The 24578-nt window shown below is 41.0% G+C and overlaps 1 protein-coding gene and 1 long non-coding RNA gene across 5 annotated transcripts in view; one reads left to right on the top strand and one right to left on the bottom strand.

The window, feature by feature from the left end:
• The window catches only part of AFF3 (AF4/FMR2 family member 3), a 522431-nt gene that overhangs the window by 4241 nt on the left and 493612 nt on the right, over positions 1-24578 (bottom strand). For all 4 annotated transcript variants that reach the window (XM_038551011.1, XM_038551013.1, XM_038551012.1 and 1 more), the window contains 7 exons: positions 24438-24559; positions 14992-15055; positions 12361-12497; positions 7260-7331; positions 5545-5638; positions 2567-2616; positions 2194-2417 (listed from right to left, as the gene is read on the bottom strand). In XM_038551011.1, coding sequence (XP_038406939.1) covers positions 2194-2417; positions 2567-2616; positions 5545-5638; positions 7260-7331; positions 12361-12497; positions 14992-15055; positions 24438-24559 — 763 coding nt within the window. The remainder of the gene's footprint in view (positions 1-2193; positions 2418-2566; positions 2617-5544; positions 5639-7259; positions 7332-12360; positions 12498-14991; positions 15056-24437; positions 24560-24578) is intronic.
• LOC111097712 overlaps positions 168-24578 on the top strand; it is a 44223-nt gene continuing 19812 nt past the window's right edge. The window contains exons 1-3 of the long non-coding RNA XR_005365779.1: positions 168-1215; positions 18615-18810; positions 21486-21703. This is a non-coding gene — a long non-coding RNA (uncharacterized LOC111097712). The remainder of the gene's footprint in view (positions 1216-18614; positions 18811-21485; positions 21704-24578) is intronic.

Genomic DNA, 24578 nt, shown 5'->3' with positions numbered 1-24578 from the left:
TAGAGGTTGGGGAGTATACCAAGGAGAATAATGTATAGGCTCTGCTCTCTAGAGATCACAGTATAGTGGCTGATAGAGACAAATTCATATGGCTCTTATGCTGTCATAACTGGATCACTGAATAACACTCCTTGAAAGTAAGTCTCTGGGAGAAGTTTTTCAGAGGTGCTCGTGTACATGCTGATCCTGCTGGAGAAGGCAAGGGAGAGGTCAGAGAAGACTCCCAGGTGGCCGGGAGGATAGCCAAGGCAGGAATCTAGGAGCAGAAGAGGGGAGGAGGAGCAGGTCCAGAAAACAATGCCGACTTTGCACTGGACATGCAGCATTGAGCCCCTGGGTACGAGATATCCAGCAGCCAGCTGGCAGTGCCATCTGGAGTGTGGTCTGCTCAGGGTCTCCCAAACTGGCCACGTCAATTTTTATATGTCCTGTCCCTTCTGTTTTGTCCACCTGTGATGCCTACCCTACTCCGTCTTTACCATGCAAATCTTTTTGCTTTTCAAATTTGCTTTTCAAATCCCTGTCCCATGCCAGTTCCTCTCTCAAGCCTCTCCTGGTGGCCTCAATCCCCTGGCATTGACCTCCCTGGCATTCTCATTAGATTTTCATGCACCACCTCTGGGATGCATGTTATGTGCTGTCTGGTTTAATTATCAATTTCATGTATGCAGGCCCCATCTGCTTATCTATACCATTAATCCCTCATCTCACTGTGGACATTCTGTTCTTGTCCTCAGAAGCTTATGCTATCATGGGAACAAAATTCACATTTAAAGGCTTGAAAGTGAGCTCAGATTTGCATTCTCACTGATATTAGAGGGAGAGTAGTAAATTGGCATAGTCTTTTGGGAGAAAGTTAATGATATATGTCAAGATACGTAACAATACATACCTTAAAAGAATCTATACCTTTGACCCCCAAATTCTCCCTCCTATGAAAATAATTAGAATATGGACAATGACTTATATGAAGATATTTATCATAACATTATTTGCAATAATAGAAAAGAATTTGAAGTGACATGTCCAACAAGAAGGGAATGGTTTTGAGAAATCATGATACTTTATGACTGCATAAGCACTATTATGACAGTCTTCTAGAACCATCATAAAAGATGTTTCTGAACAAGTTCATGACATGGGAAAATGCCTGATACAATGTTAAATGGAAGCAGACAGGATATAAGACTGCATATGGATTGCAATTTTATTTTGGTAAGAATCTTGCATATTTGGAGAAGACTAGAAGAAACTTCGGTAAAATGTTAATGGTAATTACTTCTTGGTGATAAGATTACTGATAATTAAAAAATGTTTTACTCCGTAGTTTTCCATGTATTACAAATTTAGCCACAGTAGACATGTGTCTGTCTTATAATCTGTGAAAACAAACCTTATTTAAACCTTATTTAAACAAACCTTATCTTCTCTTATTTAAAGAGAAAGAGAGCTTACTGCTACCTAGAAGACACTCTCTTTTCAGTCAGAAGTAGCTACCACTTACATAGCTAGGGACATTCATCCTCATTAATTAATCAGTCAATCAATTCATTCATTCAATGTTTCTGCTCCCCAGCTGTGTTCTAGGCCCTGTAGGTTTTGGGAACAGCAAGCTGAATAGAACGTGACCCCTACCTTCAAGGAGCTCACTGTCTCAAGGGAAAAGCGTACATGTATATATCTATTTCTGTATTGACATCATCTTCATGTATCTGTATTTTTTTGTAAAGATTTTATTTATTCATGAGACACACACACACACACACACACACACACACACACAGAGAGAGAGAGAGAGAGAGAGAGAGAGAGGCAGAGACACAGGGAGAGGGAGAAGCAGGCTCCTCACTGGGAGCCCGATGTGGGACTCGATCCCTGGATCCAGGCTCATGCCTTGAGCCAAAGGCAGATGCTCAACCACCGAGCCACCCAGGCATCCCCTATGTATCTGTATTATATCTATTTCCATATCTACCTCCATCTCTAATCTCCCACAGTCAAGATTAAGGTCAGTCAAGGCACAGGAGGCCCTGAGTGAGGGGGAGAGGTCAGGAAAATTTTCTCACAGTAGGTGACAATTCCTACTATGTCTTCTTTGGTAAATGATGAAAACTTGCTCGGGGATGCCCAGGGTCAGGCCGGCTCCCTGAGCTGTGGTAGAACCCTGCACACACCCCCTAGAGGCACACACACCTCTGTTTTCCTTGGCCAGGTTGTCTGCCATCTCCCAGTAGTCATAGCTGTGGAGAATGCTGTTGGTGATGCTGACGTGATTGGCTGCCATCTGGTGGATGCGCTGTGGGATGCTGACGATGGTTGAAGGGGACAGGGCGCTGGCGTTGGAGAGGCTCCCCTGAGATCCCACGGAGCTGGTTGGGGAGGGGTTGGGAGACATAGGGGATGGGGTTCCAGTGCTCCTGTTAGGGGAGAGAGTAGGAAAAAAACAAGAGTGGGGAGGTTGGTACCAGGGGAGGTAGAACAGGCCCACAGGGTAAGCAAAGCAGCACATGGCCCAGCATCATGCAGTGTCTCATTTATCACCTTTCCTTTGGAGAAATGAACTTACTTTCCACTGGCTCCCCATGGAGATGGGGCTTGGGCAGCTTTAGATGAATTCTGCAGGAAAATAAAAACGTTGTCAGTGACTACCATCTGTCTGAGTTTAAACAGCTGACAGTTACATGTTCTCAGGTGACCGTTGGGAGAAGTAATGGCAGAGACTGCAGATAAAGTGAAGACTCACAGAAACTGGATCTGGGAAGCTGAAATCACTAGGCGACTGGTCTCTTTTCTGGAAGCTGGGGGCGGGGGGCAGTTGCATGGCCTGTTGGGTTCCACGGTGGGCTAAAATGGACAACTCGCCCCACAGCCTGGGTTTTCATCCACTGAATTCTATGTACCAAATTAAATCATAATCCTGAGAGTCTGTTGAATCCTGAACCAGCCTAAATTTTTTCAACTAGCTTAGTTTTCTTGAAAAGGAAAAAAGAGTGGGAGTCCCCCCCACTACACTTACTGAGACCATCTTATATTTAAATATAGGTCATATCTGCAGAAACCACTGATATACATTTAATGCCTGAAAAGACATGAGACACCAAATCCTATTGTTTTGACTTACAAGGCTTAAAAATTTCTCTTAAAAGAAATTGCTGTTGAACTTTTCTAAAAGAACAGATTAAAATATATGTCCTTACTGGAGCATTCAAAAACCGGTTTATCTGAATATTTTGATTTAGGATGCTATATAATACATGAGCCAGTTGTTTGCATCAGGCATTGAAAAGAAGTTTTGCCTATGGCAAGGAAAGTTGCTAGATGTACAGACAGATTTCTACTCTGAAAGCCTGATCATGTGTTCTTGCACATAAGTTTAGGGTATTTTTAAATTATTAATAGTCTTTATGATACTGATGTGAATTTGCCCGTCCAGAGACAAGAAAACAGCCTGAGCCTGGTTCCCCAGACACAAGGTGTTTCTTTTGGTTAAAAAGGACTTTATGAAGTGGTGAATGGTTTTTAGTTTTTAGTGGAGGTGTTACCAAAATGGTAAGAAATGGCCTAGCAGGTGGCAATTCTCAATTGCCTTCAGGCCTCTTCTACTACCAGGAAGCCCTGTGACTGTGAAAACACACATGGGGAGCAGGTCTTTTTTTTTTTTTTCCCAAAAGTAGCTCTATATTGATAAAACACATTCTTTGTGGACAAATTCTCATTGTTACCTGAAGGTTTCATAATCCCTGAACTTTTTTTTTTTTAAAGATTTAATTAATTAACTTAGAGATCGAGAGGAGAGGGAGCAGGAGAGGGAGAAGGGAGGGAGAGAATCCTAAGCCGACTCCATGCTCAGTGCGAGTCTGAGGTGGGCCCCAATTCCATGACCCTGAGATCATGACCTTGAGCCCAAATCAAGATTTGGACACTCAACTGAGCCACCCAGACGCCCCCATAATCTCTAAACTTTAAGTACCATTTAAATAGCTTTTCTTAAATGGTTTTTTTAAATAAAGATTTTATTTATTTATTCACGAGAGACACAGATTGAGAGGCAGAGACATAGGCAGAGGGAGAAACAGGCTTCCTGCAGGAAGCCTGATGTGGGACTTAATCCCGGGACTCCAGGATCACGCCCTGGGCCAAAGGCAGATGCTCAACCCCTGAGCCACCCAGGCATCCCCTTAAATAGCTTTTTTTTTTTTTTTTAAATTTTTATTTATTTATGATAGTCACAGAGAGAGAGAGAGGCAGAGACACAGGCAGAGGGAGAAGCAGGCTCCATGCACCGGGAGCCCGACGTGGGACTCGATCCCGGGTCTCCAGGATCGCGCCCTGGGCCAAAGGCAGGCGCCAAACCGCTGCGCCACCCAGGGATCCCCCCTTAAATAGCTTTTAATTAAGGGTAACAACCAGTGATCCCTGGAGGGGAAACTGATGTTTGTGTTCTCTGTCTATTCATGGTACATATTCATGGATGGCACACATACACGCTAAGAACTTCTTGTATGCCTTAAAAATTCTGTTATAACCTCCATGGCTTACAGAGTTCAGAGTCCTTTTTATTCAAGCTTTTTAATTTTTTTTGTACTGTAATAATGCTCTTCAGCATTAGCTCTTAGATTCTGACGTTTTAGAAACTACTTCTCTTGACCTTGGTCCTCCAAAGTAAAGGAATAGGCTTAGTGTCTGTTCTTGTCATTATGACACAGAATGGTCAATATGTTAAAAACAGTCATCTCCTTGCCTTAGAACATGTTATTCCATATGCATGACCAGGAAGGAGGTCGCACAGAGCCCCCGGAACCTCCAACACAGCCTGGTCATCAGAAATGATCTCTAAGGTATGGAGGTTGGGGGTTAAAGGATCTAAAATGATGGTGTGTATCTGACAAAGGGTTGGTAGAGGTGAAAATGGTATAATTTCTTGTTTCTATAGACAAATGGACAGCAAAGAGGCCTAGAAATCTCAAATGCATTATAACTTCATGTCTGCTTCACAAGTACAGCAGGAAGGCTTTCTTTTTTCTCATTCTCCCAGTGAAAATGATTTCACTTCCTGAGATAGGGAGAAGAGCCTGGTTTCCAATTCTACCCTTATCTTTACCCACTACTGTTGTCCTAGTGCCTCTGAGTTCCAACGAGCCATTTCTTATCACTTCAAACAACACCCTTATTAAAAACTAAATTAGCTACTGACTACCCGGAAGTCCTAAGTTGTTACTTCTGAGAGGAAGAAGCTCTAAGCGAACATGAGGAATTTGTTAGCTATAAAGAAAGGAAATTCTCGAGGACACTCGAGTGGGTAATTGGATCTTTTTTCTCTTGAAGCCATGGACATATGAAGACACAAGGCAGGAGGACGAATCAGGCAGGCTCTCAAGGCCATTCTCTGAGCCTTGAACACCACGAGATTACCATAAAGGGGGTTACTACTGACATCAGAGGGTTCCTGTATTCCTCCCAAAGCCATCGAATCTGCCAGGCTCCTAGAAAATGTCCTTGACCACTGGATACAAGCAGCAATGTCACCCATTAACCAGACAATACCTTGAAATAGTCAATAAGTGCTTTTGAATACTTCACAGCATGGTCCCTTTTGAGTCGAAACATCCGCCAGTACAGGAGAGCCAGGCAGCGGTAACTGTGGCAGAAAGAGAGAAATGGGCCCCGGGGAGTGTAAGTGTGTCCTCTGCCAACAAAACTTACACAAAACTCTTTTTGTTCTAAGGCACTCCATATTTATATCAGGATTACGTATATGAAACATTGTTATGCTTATGTTTATGTCTGTCGAGTATCTGACTTGCCATGTGTTCAAAAGATCTAATTCTAAAGTTCAAGGAGTTACCCCACAAGTGTATGTACCACTAGATGGTGGCTTTAGCACTTCTTTCTTGGGGCCAAGGGAGGCCATTTTCTTCTTCCACCACTAGAGGACAGTCTCTCTCCATGGGAGGAGTGAGGGAGAACTAGCTCACAGCTTTCACGGAGACGGGGAGTCTCCAGGCAGAGCCACCTTCTTTACTCTGATTCCTCACTGGCGCCCCAGACTTCTGCAGTGTTGGCTTTGCTGAAAGAATAGCTCCTCCATCTGTTTGTTTTCTCTTCACTTTTTTTTTTTCTTTCTTCACTTTTAAACTACTGGACTCTGAGTAGTTCAAATAAAGAAACAGGTATGAACATCTTATAAACAAGAGGAACTCAGTGCTGAGAGTAGCTATTTTATTGTTTTATATTATTTATAATATATCAGTATTCTATCTTACATAATATTAAGTATTAATCATCATTAATTTGTTAATCCTAATACGGAATTTTCAGTTTGAAAAGTACAGAAAGTACTTCCTGAGACATACTCTCTTTGCATTGATGCTCTTCAGTCATAATTATTTGCTAATAACTCAGATCTGGTGCTGACATGCTGGAATGTCAACATGCCAAGTACAACTTAATAGTCTCTTTTGAGCACATAAAACTGCAGATGATGTAAAAGTACCCGAGGACCCTCTCTTTTGTGTATGTTGCTGCTATTTCCTTTGAGACTTGATTCTCTGACTTGCAGATCAGGTTCTAGAGTAGGGGATGAACCACTAGAGAGCTGAAAATGTTGGATTTCTATAGATAGGTGTCCTGTCATTTGGGAGAATGGGGTGAAGTGTCCCAAGGAGATGTGACGAGGAAGATTATTATACTCACATAATCTGTACCATTATAATCATTACAGATATAGGAAACATCTATTACATGATGGTGAACAGTTTAAAAGAAATACTTCTATTATCACAGTGTAATGAACTGTTCCTTAGTTTGATATGTTGAGAACTTTTGCACATCATCTTGATTCAGTCATACTAATCCCACATATAAGGAGGCAAATGCATTATTTTGATCGTGTCTAACGTGTTAAACACAAGAGAAATGACATTTGGCACAACTCACATTCAAATGATTAAAACACAGGCCTACCTGATTTTAAAATTGTGCACGCATGCAGGTGCACACATGTATGTATGCACACACGCACATGCACACACACACAGAAAAACTACTATCCTTGTGTAATGGACCTGTTGATTCTCAATCACTGTGAATTCACATCATGCATGAAATAGTGTGGGCTCTCTCTGGCCACCATTAGAACTGCATATGGTTTTGCACATCAGAAGTCACTAGAAAAATGTATGCGTTTCAGTACCTTGTTTGCCAATGAACATATAGCAAGGCTGAGGAAGCTATTTTAAGCTTTCTCATCATTCACTCACCATAATGCAGCCAGTTGTTTGTCCTCTGGTGTGGCATTGGGGCCTGAATGAGTTTTTAGTCTCATAGCATACCTAGGGGGAAAAAAGGAAAACCAAAGAAATCTTTTAAAAAAGCTTTCTTATTAACAATAGAACATCTTCAGTGATCAAAGTTCTCTTTGCTTAGTACTTAGTTTTTCATAGCACTTGCTATTCTTTTTTTTTTTTTTTTGGCTTTCTTTCTTTTCCTTTCTTTCTTTCTTTCTTTCCTTCCTTCCTTCCTTCCTTCCTTCCTTCCTTCCTTCCTTCCTTCCTTCCTTCCTTCCTTCCTTCCTTTCTTTCTTTCTTTCTTTCTTTCTTTCTTTCTAGAGGGGGGATGTGGAGAGGGAGAATCTCAAGCCGACTCCACACTGAGCATGGAGCCTAATGTGAGGCTTGATATCACAACCCTGAGATCATGACCTGAGCTGAAATCAAGACTTGGGATGCACAATCAACTGAGCCACCCAGATGCCCCCCTGTTAATTCTTTCTTAAAAGCTAAGCTGATGCTGCCCCATTTCCCCTAAGCATTATATTACTATGACAGCTAGAACAAAATGACTTTTATGGCCCTCTAGGTACTTACTGCTCCAAGTTCAAATGCTACAGATCGTTGAGAGTGATACCAGTTCAAGCATTATCTAGGTGTATGGTGACACATCCATTTTTCTAATTTGGACTTATGGCTGAATGACTAACAAGATGGAGTGAAGTTCAATCCTTCTAAACTAATTTCCAGAAAAATATTCACTTCCTGTATTCAGATGAATGCTTGGATTTTACCCTTTTCACCGTTCAGGAACTCTTACTTTGATGGCTGTGTAAATGTCCTAGGCGCATAACTAGTGGCTCTTATGAACTTTACTTAATCCCACTTATTTCTCTAAACCAAGGGGACTATGGTCATTCCATTCTCTCAGTAATATACCAAGTTACTTGTAGGCTCTGGGAGAGAGCTCAGACAGAGGTTAAATGATCAGAAAGTCCTGGGTTCAAATCCAAGTTCAGCCTCAATTTCTTTACCGATAAAATAAGACTAATATTGCTGATCATATAGCATTGTTGTATGGAGAGTATTGGTCAAGGTCATTGTAAGTTGCTAAAAAAAATGATACTGTTATTATACTAGCTCCACAGCATGCAGATTTGTAGTGTCTTTGAATATATCTCCACGCATAGTTTTTCTAGTGGTTGCTCTGAGTATTTACAATATACATGTATGTGCCTTACCATAATTCACTGGTGTTAACACGTTTCACTTTGAGTGAAGCATGGAGACTTTATTTCCCTTTCAGTCCCTTTACTTTATTCACTTTTCAAAAACATTGTCTGGTGACAATGATCAGCTGGTGATATGATTCTTGTTTTGATCATTGAGTATGATTTATGAAACTCTTGAGGAGGATAGTTTATTGCATGTTTTTGTACTCTGTTCTTCCTGTTGTTCTTCCTTCCTTTCTGATGCTCCAAGATTCCTTCATTTGTCATCTCCTTTCAGTTTGAGGAACTTCTTCTAGCTAATCTTCATAGTTTAAAAACAAATAACTTTGTTTTTCTTAGTCTGAGAATATTTTTATTTCCTTTTCTTTCCTGTATAATGATGTTTCACTGAATCTAAAATTCAGTTTGATGGGTTTTTCTTTCAACACTTGAAAAATGTCATGCCACTCTCTTCCATCCTCCATGGTTTCAGATGAGAAGTCTGCTGTCATATGAATTGGTGCTCCTTTATAAGTAATGCATCATTTCTCTCCAGCTGTCTTCAGGATTCATGTTTGTTTGTTTTTAGTTTTCAGAAACATAGTGCTGATGTGTCTTGTCATGCATTTCTTTGGGTTTATTCTACTTGGGTTTTTCTCAGCTTCTTGTACCTGCATATTTATGTTTTTGCCAAATTTGGCAAATTTCAGCCATTACTTCTTCAAATATTCTTTTAATTCCATTCACTTCCACTCCTGAGACTCCAATGATACACACGTTGGATCTTTTGTCAGTGTGTTTGAGACTCGTGGGGCTCCACCCATTTTTTTTTTTTTTCAGTTTATTTTCTCTTTGTTAATCAGATTGGATACATTCCAATTTCTGTTCTCAAGTTCACTAATTCTATCCTCTGTCATTCTGTTGGAGAAGATCTTCAAAAAGCGGTGACTGCCAATTGACCTGTGAGCTGGACCTGGGTGAACAGAGGCTCCTCACCTTCCTTGTTCTTGAAATGTGGGTTCTGGGCAGCCCAGGTGGCTCAGCAGTTTAGTGCCACCTTCAGCCAGAGCCTGATCCTGGAGACCTGGGATTGAGTCCCGCATCAGGCTCCCTGCATGGAGCCTGCTTCTCCCTCTGCCTGTGTCTCTCTGCCTCTCTCTCTCTCTCTGTGTGTCTCTCATGAGTAAATAAATGAAAAATCTTAAAAAAAAAAAAAAAGAAATGTGGGTTCTACTTGCCTCTTCTGCTCCCAGAGGCTACTCCAAGGACAGAGCCTTGAGACAGTAAATACAGTGTTGAGAATATCTGCCTAGTAGACTTGGCTAAACCCAGTTAAAGCCCCTATGTAAACTTTAAGATTTGGTGTGTGTGTGAGTGGATCCATTCACCTTGTGGTCACCCAAGTAAGTTCTCTTTGCTTATTAAACCTGCCACCTAGGAACATGGAGTGGTCTGCCCTTTTCCCCTCATGTCTCCTTACCCCCTTTATCTACAAGGGAGCAGTTTCAGATTACATTTGGGAAGCTCCTGACGCAGTGTTATGAACTAACACATCTCCACTCTGCTATTGAGCCTATCCAGTGAGATTTTTGTTACTGTTATATTTTTCATTTCTGTAATTTACATTCAATTCTTTAAAAAAATAACATTTCTTTGTTGAAATTTTTTATTTTTTGTTCTTTCAAGAGAATTTATCAATTTGTTGAAGCATTTTTGTGATGGCTGCTTTAAAATACTATCAGATAATTCCAACCTTTGATTCGTCTTGGCGATTGGTGTCAAATGGTTGTCTTTTCTCATTTCTTACTGCCATTTTCTTATTCAGTTGTGATTTCTTGTTTCTTGGTATGATAAGTGAGTTTCTACTGTAACTTGAATATTTGGCTATTATGTTAGGAGACTCTGGGTCCTATCTAAATCTTTTATTTTAAAAGGAAGCTGCCTTGTTCAGATTTAGCAGGCAAGTCCTGGCCTACTTCTGGGTTGTAGTTCCAATTACAATTTAATTTTTAGAGTGCTTGTGGTACCATTTTGATTTGTGATGCTTGGTATCCTTTGAGGAGAAAGGAATTCTCCTGCCTATGGTGACAAAGAGGGCATCCTGAGCTGGACAGTCATGGTGAGATCCCCCTTGCCAGTGCTCTCAGCCCCCATTGTCTCTCAGTGGGGGAGGAGAGTCTTAAGTCTGGCAGGCAACATGCCTAGATTTACGTGGTGAATTAATGCTATTTTCTAATTCAGATAAAAATAATTTCTTTTGTCTTAGTTTTCTTAGTAGTTTAAGGGATTCTATTCAGTCTGAATTATCTAGAAGATAGATTGTGTTCTCCATCATGCAATGATACTTGCATTAGTGAATACATTTGAGTCCTAACTCTGGTGCAGAGCAGGTGTAGCACATCAGCATCTCCAGGTGTATTTGACTGGCATCAGGCTTTCATTGTTGTTTGCTTATTTGTCTTTTAAAATTTGAATGCCTTAAAGGGGGCCAGGCCCACTCCAGTTTGCCATAAGACCTCTGACTTATTTGTTCATTCAAATATTTATTGAGCACGTATCATGTTCCAGGAACTATCCTAGGGATTAAGGATACATCAATAAACAAATCAGAACCCCTCCCCTCAACTTCTCTGTGTTGGGGAATGCTAGGACACATCACTTCTTTTGTGTGCCTATCGAGGGTCACCATTTTCTTACCCGTCTGTGGGTCCCTCAGTCTGTGCCTTACTCTGAGGAAGGAATGGGAGAATCTAGGATCTCTTAGAGTAATTTTAAGTATTTTACTATGGTGATTTCTTTTGTTCGCTGACAAAAATAGCATACAATGTAAGAAAACAGTATGAAGGGATCCAATAATACACTGATATAGTAGGGATATTTTAATAAGAAAAATGACTGGGCAGTGTTGACTTTCAAAACATTCTTAAGAGGTACTTTTTAAAGATGATGTATTCTCTGATGCTGGGGTGACAGTTTCAAAGGCTAGAAATTACTTACTGAAGGAGAGTGGTATAAAATACCTCATTGTATCTTTGGGCCAATAAAGATCAAAAAGGTTATAACTGAAGATGACTAGAAATCTTCCATCTGGTATGATGGGGCATGCTAAAGCATTTAATCTTAGGTTGCAAAGAATTCCAGAATTAGGAAAGTCTCTTAAAGTTAGTTTTGGGGAAGAATAATTTTACATATGGGTATTATATATTATCTCAAGCAGTTGAACTAACTAGAGACATAAACTATATGACAAGGTTCTTAGTATGGTTCATGGATGAGATTCCCTTAATGGTTCATTAAAAAGACATTAAAGATGTGCCTTTCTGGGTCTCCGTGATGGAAGACAAGAGTCTCCCATCCAACTCCTTGATGTGGGCATGTCAGAAACTCTACTTCTACTCACATTACATGTCTCAACCCAGGTGGGGGATGGTGCTCCCAGTCAGGTCTAAGAATAAAACATCAGTACCTGTTGAGACAGCATCTCATAGGAGAGAATTTCCTTTCCTAAAATCCTCCCGAATGTTCTTTCCTCTCATCAAATACTCCTGAATCATTTACTGATGGAGTTAGGATTTTTATTATACTAAACTGAATCATATTTTTAAAAAAAACAGCATAAAGGTGAAATTAGTTCAAAATCTGCCACTTCCCAGCTGGGTGATGTAGGCATGTCACATTTCACTTGGACTCAGCTTCCTTTCTCCAGCAATCAGGGGTGAGAGGAGCTCTCCTGCTCAGTCACAAAGAGAGCAAAGGAGGCAGGGTATGTGAAAGTACCTTGCAAAATCTTACATTCTTCCTTGTGGGAATGAACAGGAGTTCTTGGTAGCTGACATACATCCCTCATCCCCTCCACTTCCCCAACAAGACACAGTGCTTACCTGATGAGCTCTACTGTTTCCGAATACATTGTATAAGGAGATTTGGATTCCATTGGGCCTTGTTCCATTGCATTTCCACACTCAATAAATGACAAAGCTGCTTCAGCATAGTTCAAAGCCTTTCCAAACTTTTCCACCTGATCAACAGAGTTAATACAGTGTCTTTCTTAAGTATAGTTCTTTAAATGGCATTGTTACATAGTTTATATGCTTTATTTGAGAAACCCGACATTTGAGTCCCCAAATCCTGTGACTGGAGCTGAGAGAAGAAAGAAACAGGATGCTTCCTTCTCTAGTTATTTTCGCAAATTGCTACTGGTTCAGAGTAAGTGAGTGAATAGTTACATACAGAAATGTACCAAAGCCATACAATAGCTGCCAATCAGAATTGGTCAGAACTACATGGTTGCTCTAATTTCTTTTTCTTTCTAACCCCTAATTGCTTGGCAGCTTCCCTCCTTTTTCCTCCATGCTATGCTAAATAAAAAATGATTTGGGAGGATTATCTCAAGTTGTCTAAATTTATGTTAATTTCCCCCCATGTCAGTGAGGATAACTGAGAATTGGCTTCATATTTTTAGACTCTCATAAATCTGAACTCACACATCAAGGCAACCATATATTGTTACTCTCTGTGATAATTACATATTCTAAATTTGGATCGTATCATCTTCCCGGTTTTCACATATTCATTCATCAACCAAAAGAGAATTACACAAAGACTACTGATCTAGGTCCTGCCTCTGAAAACAATTTTCATTCATAATGGATACCTTAGAAAACGTCAATGTAGAGCAAAACTCTCTCTCTTTGGCAAATCAAGTTTTAAAATTTTTAAAAAAGATTTTATTTGTTTATTTGACAGAGATAGAGAAAGAGAGCACAAGCAGGAGGAGTGGCAGAGGGAGAGGAAGAAGTAGGCTCCCCACTGAGCAGGGAGCCCAATGCAGGGCTCAATCCCAGGACCTGAGATCATGACCTGAGCCAAAGGCAGACACTTAACTGACTGAGCCACCCAGGTGCCCTAGTAAATCAAGTTTTTAAACAGTTTATAACCCTAATAGGCTATAGAGAGATACTTCTTGACAGCGCTTTCAGACCAAGGAGGTCACTTCATTCAAGAAGTATTTTCTATAGCACCTAGTTCTGTGCAGTACGCATTTGAGACATAAAACTCCTTCCAGGAACACAGAATGCACCTGGAGAGAGAAAACGTGCACCCACAAGATAGTTCAAAGTGCAAGGCAGTCTGTGATTAACAGAATACAAAGCCAAGAGTCCAATGCTAAGAGATGGTAGGAAGGGAGTAAGTCATGGGGCTGCAGATTGGCTGGGGAGGCCTCAGGGAGACCTGAAAATGAGAATGGGAAGGAATGGTATAATTTGGCTGGATTTGGGGAGGAAGCTGAAGGTGTGAGTAGCTGTGTGTGTGCGCGAGGCTCTGCTGCGGCACAGGCCCACTGGGGCACAGGCCCACTGGCTGGCACGAGTGATGTGTGCTCAGAGACCAGGAAAGCACCAGCCTGGCTGCCGCAGCATGTTGATAGGAAAGGTCAGCTTCTGGTAACCTGACACCGAAGGAACAATCCTTGGAAAGCCTTGGATGATCCAGGCAGAAATTTTCATTCTGCTTTAAAATATGGTGTTCTTTTCCAATAGTGACTATGGCATCAGCTTTTTTGGGTGACCAGAGCTTTCCATCAGACTGTGGGGTGGTAAGGACAAGAACCATACCTTCCATTTCCCTTGTCTATTTTCTGATAACTCTGTTTATTTCCCCCTGCACACTGGTGTACCGAGGCAGAGATATTCATACAAATAAATGTCTGATGGGCAACACTGGTAGCACTGGGAGAGAGGTATGCTATGATCTGAGTACCTTCAGCCCTAGAATACTACCCTGAAGGTCATTTGAAATGCCTTATTCATCTCTGGCACCCTCAGCTCAGGAATGCTGGAGAGGGACAGAACAGGAATTACTAGGTAGGAAGAGTCTCTTTGGATGAGATCTTAAGATGGAACAATCATGTTATCTCCTTTAGAAAAAACCAGAAGTTTTCTACTTCTTGCTTGGAAGAGTCAAGCTTTCCAAAACAGGAGATTTTCCAAGTAAGAAAAGTTATTATTATTATTTTTCAAAACATCAAATCATGGTGACTTTTGGGTCTTATGAGCTGCATAATAGTTTCTGTGTTGTACAGTTTCAGAGGAAGTATTAATTTTGGCAGATACACAGGCAGAACATGAGTCTTTTTGAAAAAGGACTTGATCCTGGGACCAAGCCAAGGGTTGGCCAGGCTAACAAGAAAGAAAAATGCAAACCTAGATTTTTTTTTTTTAAAGGAACAAAATACTACCACCCACTGACTCCATTGCCTCTAGTTACTATTCAGACCTTAGAACTAAATTGAAATATTCATTTATCCGGCACTTTCTCCCAGTCAGACATTATTGGTTGAAGTCATAATTTATTGGGCTATGAGCACTTGATTATATAAACATTTCTCCATTTAACAGACCCAGCCATCCTTGTAATAGATTTTATAATTACCCCAGCTATATTGCCCCAGTGATGAAGCTGCAGTACAAACATAATTTGGAGGAACATATCTGGAAAGAAAAGGGTCTTACCATTGCATCTGCTTTATGCTTCATCCGTTTAGCTTCTTGCATAAAATAATCTGCACTGCGTGGCCTACAGGAGAGAATATTAAATGTCATTATTCTGTAAGTGCAGGATCTTTGGAAAATATTCTTCCCTTTTGCTCAAACTTGAATCACAGTTTTCAAAGTTGGTTTAATAGGGAATCAAGCATTTTTGCATTCCCAAATTACTGCCTATCTGTAAAATATCATAATTCCTTTTCTCTTACATTAGCTATTCAAAACACACTCAATATCTGCAGATAGTCTACATCTACAATGATTTTAATTGGGTTCCCCAGTGGTTAATTTGTGAATTAGATTTCTTATTGCATGGCTGAGGAAACAAAAAAACCTTATTTTACATGAAATTTGTATACAATAATTCCTTTTTACTGTAAAGATCATAAATATACCTCATAATAACTGTATAGATATGTATGGGTGAGTACACTTATGTATTCTTAGGAAAGTACATGTCGTTTATATGCATAAATGGCACCTACAGTTGTATCTATCTATATATAATTATTTTAAGGCTTCACAGTGAAACATGAAAAGAGGTAATACTGTATCATTATATTCCAATTATAATGAAGTTAATTGTAAAGTGATGTCTACCTTGTAACAATTCAAAGTAGCATGTATTCTCCAGAGTTCTGATTAGCTGGCTGGTAAACATTAACAGCAGACATGTGCATTATTGAAACAATAGCCCCTGCCAGCACTAACTCTGCTGGGAGATGAAAGTAATTCATACAGAGACCAATCTGAGTGTGTGTAATGACCCCACGTTACGCAAAGCTACTCAGCAGACAGTACCTTTAAATGCTTAGTCTGATAGATTTTTAAAAATCTACATACCGTAGATATCATTAGCCCAAGCTTTTTATATTATGGGTCTTTATGTAATCAATAAACTTGATCTATTCATGAATATCCAATATAAGCCAGGACTCCTCCAATGAGTTAAGATGTAAGAAGTGATGTTAATCACGGACTGACTCACCTATTGTTACATGCTTATTCTGAACTCTCTTCTTTCAGATTCTAATGGGTCTTTTTCCTTACTTCAATATTAGGGGTCAGAGCATCCTTTTATCCAAAGAGGTCAAAATGCTTGGAAAAACCATGTGTACCATGATAATGACATTGCAATCCCAAACTTCTATCTCATTTTAATGGTTTTAATCAATCAAGCAAATAAACAAACCAGCAGCATAACAAATAATTAGTTTCGAGTATAAATCATGGAGGCAAGAAAAAGACCTTGGTTTTCTGTCTTTGAATTTCCCCGTAAAATATTGTATTCCTGTGGTAATGTGCTGAGAATATTTTACTTTTCCAACAAGGAGATAAGGAACATAGCTGCAGAATTTCCTTAATGCGTAAAATTAAACTCCCCATCTTTGGTTCATCATCCCTCTATCATTCTTACTGCCACTCTGGCCTGAAGCCTTCCATTCATCTCGGTAGGTCTTTGTGGCAGGTGGGACCTGAGGTTTCCTTTAGAGGAAGGCCTTGCTCCTACTGGCTTTGCTTCCTCTAGGTCATTTCCTAGATGTTCACACATCTTCCATTTAAATGGGTTTTGGGTGCCTTTGCATATGGTATTCCCTTCTTTGTCCACACATTGACCTTTGAACACCTTTTGGATATTGGTCTTGGATTCCAAGTCTGACGGTTTACATTTTTATTGTTACTGTCTTTGTTTTTTAATGGATTTTATTTTTCAGAGCAGTCTTAGGTTCACAACAAAATTGAATGGCAAGTATAGAGAGTTTAGAGAGTTGTCATATACCTCCTGCTCCTCTCTCCCCAGCCTCTCTTATATACCTTAACATCCCTCACCAGAGTGGCACATTTGTTACAACTGATGAACCTACACTGACACATCATTATCACCCCAAATCCAGAGTTACATTAGGGTTCACTTCTGGTGTTGTATATTCTGTAAGGCTTAACAAATGTATATTGACATTTATCTACCATTATAGTATCATAGAGCAGAGTTTCATTGCCCTGAAAATCCTTTAGATTATTTTTTGTTCATCTTTTTGCTGAATGTCCCAGCATAGAATACCAGATTCTACCTCTAGTCCAGACCCAGACCTGACTCCTGAGCTTCAGAGGAGTTCCCAGAGCCTATCTGCTCAGGAGAGGAGTTCCAGTATCTTCATCCATTCCTCTTCCCTGTTATCAGATGCTGTGAGTGCATCCTCCTTGTAAACATCCTTTCTTTTCTTGGTTAGCACATCCACTACCCAAACCTAGGCTTTCATCACCTTTCTTGGCTTCTCGTTTTGCTTTGCTCCAACCTGTCCTGAGCTTTAACCCTTGACCAGTGTTCGTAAAACATGGCTTTCATTATGTCACCATCTTACTTACAGGCCTAAAATCAATCTCCAGATCCCACAGGATCAAATCTCAGTTCAGGCCCCCAGTGATCTTGCCTAGCCTCCTTAATGGTATCAGTTAGTCACCAAGGCTCTGAACCACAGCCTGGGGTGGCTTCCTCACTGTGTTGTTCACATGCCATCTCTGTCTTAGAACCTCTCTGCTCCTCCCTTTCCTCTCACCTGGAACACCCTGCTCACTGACTGCACATACAGTGTATGCCTTCTATGAGTCAAATGTTACCTCTCCCTCAAATTCTTATGCTGTGGGGCCTTGCTTGTGAACTCTGGTCCACACTTACCCCTGTCCTTCCTCGATGCACCTTCTTCTTTACACTATACTTCTAGGCATTTAATTATCTTCTGAGCTCTAGGGCTACCATCCTTGCACGTGGACAGCTCTGTAGCTGGTACATTTTCAGCAGGGAATATGCCATGGACATCTTTGATCATCCCCACCCTATGGTTTTAGGCACATGGTAGAAGGTACATGAACCCCCCTGGAATAGCACTGAATTCATTTTGAGCTTAGAAGAGAGTGGTGGCTTCGGATGGGGTGCAGCATCACAGCCAATAAGCCAGAGAACGTCTCCATGGCAACTTGAAATTCTCCACATCATTATCCACTCCACACTCTAGTATATGAGTTTGGTCAATTTTTTCTTGCCCGGTTCTGTAGACCTTGTCACTAACAGATCATCATTTCAAATGCATTCATTTTCATGAAAGGATTCTCCTGGCAATCAGCTATGGCATCTGAGTTTTAACTAGCCTTCTAAGTTACCTTTAGGGATGGCAGTGTCTAATTCCTCATATATGTTTCTTGATCAACATTGTTTTCTTTTTAAACAATTTTTATTTAATTTCTGATTAATATTTTTAATTTTTAATTTTTTGGTTTAAATTCAATTTGCCAGCTTATAGTATAACACCCTCAACATTGTTTTCATCTACAGCATGTAAATGTATTTTTAAAATTTGATATGGAGGTTGAGTTACAAACTCTCACAATACTGTACGAGGGTAAGTAACACATCTAATTTTCTGACTGTATCATAGCAGCTGACACTAACCTGAGATGATAGGAAAAAATGTACCATCCGGAGGCCATTTACAAACACATTAGTTAGAATTCTCATATTCGCATGTAATGGAGGGCTCACTATACTGAGTCACTGCAGATTGCCTGATGATTGGCTCATTTTCTCCTTTCAGGTGATTTCTAGTGCCACGCTCCTAGATCAGAACATCATTGAGGCAATGGGGCCAACTGGACGCCACTGAAGACTAGCCAGCAGCACAGTGGATGCATGCTATCATGAAGGCATCACTCTGACAGCAATGTACAAGTCAGGAGGAATGCAGAACTGTTGTCGCTACTGTGGCTGTTACACACTATGACTTGGCCAAGGTACTACAATAAAATCTAATTATTTTGGTGTTCAAACAGATTTGTGATCTAATTTTTTTTTTTTTACATGAAAAGCCTAAAGTCTTCATTTTTCATTTAGATAATAACATTCCTCATATTGTTTTTTCACAGTGATGGTAATTTTATAACGATATATGAATAAACCTAATACAAGTTCAATTAAACATCATACATGTAACTGTATCTTGGGTGCTTCGGAAATGGGGCTCTTGAGTGATCTTTTTAAAAGCCAAGGCTTAGCCATGTGTAGCTTTGTTGTAAGAGCTCTCTGTAACAACAGCAAAGAAAAAACATCTGAACACTTGATCCAAATAGAATGTTTTCTTTCTTCTCCTCACCCTCCCACTGCCCCACCTAAACACGCAGCCTTAGTTCTGAGCAGCCACAGGGTTTGAGCTACCCCGATATTTCTTCTGGCAGAGGAGTATTAAAGCAACCTTGCTTTTTGTTCTGCTCCGTGGCTGGGATCGAGTTGAATGGTCTCCCATGGAGAGGCTGGCAACCTTCTTTCTGTAATTCCTACCTCAGTGAAATGTGCGCCCCCCCCCCCCCCCCCCCCCCCCCCGCCCCTTCCCCAGCAGAGCCGCCTGTTTTGTGAAAACTGGCAGGGATGGGAGCTCAATGTGTTTGAACAAACAGGTTCCTTGGCACAGCAGAAATCTGGATAATTTTCTTAGGGAAGTTGAAGTCCAAATCAGACAAGTAGGCAACTGCATACCAAATGAACTCATCATCCCATATCCTGTCAGCTTGTCATCTGATAAGCCCCATGGGTGTTACTGTGTCCCTCAGCTTTGAGGTACTCTCTTCACAAAGAAGGAAGCATGATGAGTTAAATACAGGCATCCCCCTGCTTTCTGAAAGTTTGAGGTATGCCACTTTGCTTTTACGAAAGACCTAGAATGTTTTTTGCTAACCTGGAGAGGATTTTCACTCTTCTGAAAAAAGCCTTACTGTGCCGATGGAGGTCTTTCTTAAAAATGGAGTAGTGCAAAGCGATATGTTGGAAAGCCGGGATGCTCTTCGCTTTACACAATTTTGACTTACAAATGGTTTCATAGGAACGCTCTACCCTCGGACAGCGGGAGAACCTGTAATTCTTTTTAATCCACTTCAGAGTCAGGGTTGCTGGTGTGCTGGTGTTGGCCTTATGACTGCTTCTTGAAGGAGGTAGGCAGACTGCATTTAAGCAGCTGTTTTTGTTTCCATTAGCTTGATGCTGGCGGGGACCCCAGAATCTCAAGAACCTGGCTTCTCAGAATCACAAGTGACCACTCATCGTGTCTCGTACAGGCCATGGGCCCTTGTGTGCAACTGCTTCTCTCCTGGTTGTGACAGAGAACAGTGTGTTTTCTAGGACACACAGGCTAAGTGTGGCAGGTTTTTGTCATTCAGTCACGAGCAATTTTCTGTTGAAATAGAAACTCAGCAGTTTGATTGTTGTTCTTCTCTGGGTGTGATATTTCAAATAAAGCATTTTACAAATGATCAGAAAAGTAAGATTTCCACTAGGGAGGTCTGAAAGACCTTGTCTTCCACGACTCCCAATGGCCTCAAGCCTAGTCTGTCTGTCTCTCTGTTTCAGTTAGAACAAAATAACTTGGCTGAGGGACTGGGATCTCTTAAAAGGGAAAATCCTATGTAAAGAACATAAGTGCTTATGGTTTACCAGGAAAGGTGGGGAAAGTGAGACCCTCAGGAGAAAAACCAATGGCCACAGCACGCTCTCCGTGGGAGCACCTTGTGCCATGTACTATCACCTACTCGAGGATTTCAGTTGGTGTCCTTTGACTAAATCAACACAAGAGATCTGACCTTTAACGTACTAGACTCTTCCCGTCCTCTATAAGATTAAATCCTTTTAGCTATGTGGAGCTAAATTGCTTTTAGCATTGTGGAGCATAATTACATCACAAATGCCAAATCCTTCCTTCCCGGCCAGCCACATTACACACACCATGGCCTTCAGCGCCGTGTAGCTGAGGGAGTCTTTTTTTTTTTTTTTTAATAAAGATTTTATTTATGTATTCATGAGAGACATGGAGAGAGAGGCAGAGACATACGCAGAGGGAGAAGCAGGCTCCCCACAGGATGCCTGATGCGGGACTGGATCCCAGGACCCCAGGATCACACCCTGAGCTGGAGGCAGATGCTCAACATTGAGCCACTCAGGTGCCCTGAGGGAGTCTTCTCAATGTTGGGAGGTTTAAAGTAGCTGGGCTCTGGTTACTAGTGCCACGGGGACAGATGGAACGTTTGGTGGTTTTGCTGAATGTGATGATCGTGACCAACTCTTCCTTGTGAAATATGGGCAGGAGACAGTGCATCCTTCTGGGAGCAGCAGGCAGTTCTGGCACTCAGGATTCGCTGGCTTCCCAAACCAGCAATATGGCTGGTGGGAAAGGAGACTTGATTTCTCAGCCAAGCATTTCACCACTTAGCTCGGCTCAGGACTTCTGTACTGAGGCCTTCATGACACAGTTGTTCTCTCTCAATTTTCCCAGGCCAAGAACTCCCCTGTCACTAATTATGACACAAAGTAATTTACAGCTCGTGGCTTCGCACTAATAAGATCAGTTTCTAGACTTTGAGTTGAATCAAGTGCTGTCACTCATTGACATAAATTCTTACAGATTTTTTTTTTTTAACAAAAGTTTGGCAATCACACCAGTGTCACCTTAAAACCGTGGCTGTCAAGTAGTGAATGTCGAGCATGGCTAAATGTCGGGGAGGAGGTGCAGTCACACTGCTGCCAATCTGAGCCTGCAAATTCTGCAGAACAAGTTGACCTGGATCACGTTTTTATAAATAAGTGTTATTTCGTTCAGTCCCATCTGCATCCTGAAGACACAAACTGGTGCCTGTTTAATTGGTAAGTAACATAGGAAAAGGGGCTTAGAAGTCCATGAATTTAAATCTACCTGCATGGAGATTCCTTATATTCGTGGGGGAATAAATTGCAGGCATTACTCTCCTGGGAATGTTATTCTAATTCAGCTGTGTTCATTCAGCACTTGTTATTAAGCGCCCACTGAATTCAGCTGTTGTCTGAATTGCATGTTTATTCAACCATTAACCAGTATTTATATACAAAAGGATGAGTTTACTTTTTTCCTAAAAGCTACATGATGCGGCTTTAAAAATTAAATGGCAGGGTGGCATCTGTTCCTTTTTGGATCACTGTAACTGGATTTCCATCAACTCTAAATTACTCCTGGGCTATTTTTCTATCACTTTCTTTCTTTTCTACTGGTGCCCTCTCTGGTTGTTTCACAGCTTGTTGACAAGTGAGAAGTCAAGGAAAGTGACAGGAGCCAGGTCCTTGTCTGTCAACAGAGGCTGCTGGTGGGGAGGTTGGTGCAGAGCAGAGCGGAACAGGAGGAGACTGAAGTTTTGTGGTCCCCAGGCACCTTCCTGGGGAAGCCACTCATGTGCCTCCCCAGCCCCTGCATTAATAACTGAGGATTAATTAATTGCATATCCTAGCTCAGCCAGTGTGCCAGCACATACCAACTGGACCTGGGAGACATTCTGTATAAGTTTAGGTGGCTTTCCTCCTAGCGATCTCTTAAGGGACATGGATTTTTATTGTTTTAAGGAAGAAATAATGCCTGGTTTGGCTTTTCAAGCTTCAAGGATCTTCCCAAGACTTTCTTAGTTCAGGTTGAGTGGCTGTTTGAGTTGCATGTTTATTTTACTGTTATGGATTTCAAGTCAATTGGGACACATGGCAATTGGAACATGACATCTATCTCTCCATATGAGGTATATGTAAGAGTGCTTCTTTATTATATTATATCTATAATGGTAAAAAGAGAAACAGTTTTATTGTAGCTGTCAGCCAGAAAAATTATACATATTGTTAATGGGAAGAACGAATGATAACAGCTTTTTTGTTGACACAGATACTGAAAAAATTATATTAGCAATAGCCCTGGCAGATTGAGAAACATTTCCTCTTGTAAATGGTCCAAGAAACTGCAGATCGAAGTACGGCCATTTAGTTGTTGCTGTTTCTGACTTAGCTTTTTGGTCCATATATTGGAAAATTCCTTACATTTAAATGTTCTATATGTGTGCTTAATATCATTGTATCAATACATGTGGTACCATTGTATGTATATTAAAATACCATGCCCTTAACAACAACACCTGCTGGAAATGTTGGATGTGTTAAGCACCTCAGAGTCTAATGCACGTTGTGTTTGATCATGTTGTTAGATTATGACTTCTGAATGTAAATTGCCATGTTGTCATCAGACACAGTTCTAATCTCCGGTTTTTACAAATGGCTAGAGCTAGAGCTCACATGAACAATTTATACTATCAAACCTAATTATATATATGTATGGGACTGTCCTCCCACTACATGCACCCTCTCCGGGGATTAATGACCACTTCCCTTGCTGCATTCTTAGGGCAGTGGAGAAACCGAGGAGAGGGGAGGTGGTAAGGGCCAGGAGGAGATTGTGATGGGGCTGAGTGCAGCTGCAGCCGCCATGGGAAGAAGAGAAAAATATATGCCCTCTTGGGCCACCCTTAAACTTTCATAAATCCAATTATCTTGGAATATGTTCAGTAAGTGGAACAAACCAAAAGTGTGGATTTGGCTTTCAACTCCCAAATTCTGTGCCCTTAATTAGCTCACTGAAGTCCCAGTGTAAATTAAGGACTACAACTTAGTCCTCTCATTTCTCAGAGAAGTCTATGGGGTGAATAAATAGAGCACGTCTATACCCTGGGTGAAGTCAGGGCTGGAGAAGAGGATGGGTAGAAGATGAGGATGGAATAGTCATCACTTCTGCACAGATGGTCTCCCTCATGAGATCTCAACTAACTGAGTCTTAGGAGAGCCTCTGGAAGAGAGGTGTCATGATTCATTTTTCCTGATAAGGGAGTTGGAACTTGAAGACATTTGGCACCTTTTATTTTTCCAATTTTGGGTGGGGTTAGTGATTTATAGTCTGTCCCCTCATATAAGCGAGTGGAGGACAGGAGGCTCCGTGCTTGCTGGGCACTGTTTCACCCCATGCACTGGATGCTTGAAAACAGGATTCAAGCCAAACTCTTGAAACCATATTTTCTGTCTTCTAGGCTTGTCCTTGACATTTATTTTTTTTCCCCCTAAGAGCCTAAGTAATTTTCAGTATCATTTTATCACTTCTCCTAGAAGGATGATAGGATATTTTTTTCCTGTATAAGTACTGTTTATACTATTATAAAGAATATAGCATTTTAGAAGAAAACAAGCCAGGAGTGAGTCGCTATTATCCTTTGCATGTAATAATTTACAAAACCAACAATGTTTCTCTTTCTGGTTGCATACAACTGCCAACAGTCCAAAATGCAGGTGCTCAGAAATGTTAAGACTCACAGATGCCACTTGCCTTAGCTTCCTGACATCCTGGACACAACCCCAGTAGCTCTGGCTGTTGTAGCCATTCAAAAAGCCCACTAGGACTCAGGGGTGCATTCAAAGTTAAGCTCCAGTTCCCTTTGAGAAGGCAACACTTACCCTAACCAAGTCATGCATATAAAAACCTTCTACCCAAGGAGTTTCTGTTTTACCATGCCCCTCACCATATCAACAAAGAGTCCACACTCACATATCATCGAAGACAAGTTTCTGCCTCTTGCAATCCCTGTGGCCGTTGGAACCTGGAGACCATGGCTCTGTTTGTGGCCGTGGCTTGTGGAGAACGTTTTCGGAATTGTTGTGAGCAGCTTTCTAAACAAAATAACATACC

The sequence above is a fragment of the Canis lupus genome, chromosome 10 (genome assembly GCF_011100685.1).
Source record: "Canis lupus familiaris isolate Mischka breed German Shepherd chromosome 10, alternate assembly UU_Cfam_GSD_1.0, whole genome shotgun sequence".
In the NCBI taxonomy this organism is placed as follows: Eukaryota; Metazoa; Chordata; class Mammalia; order Carnivora; family Canidae; genus Canis; species Canis lupus.
The sequence above is the reverse complement of the archived record's forward strand: the minus strand, read 5'-3'. Positions and strand labels throughout refer to the sequence as shown.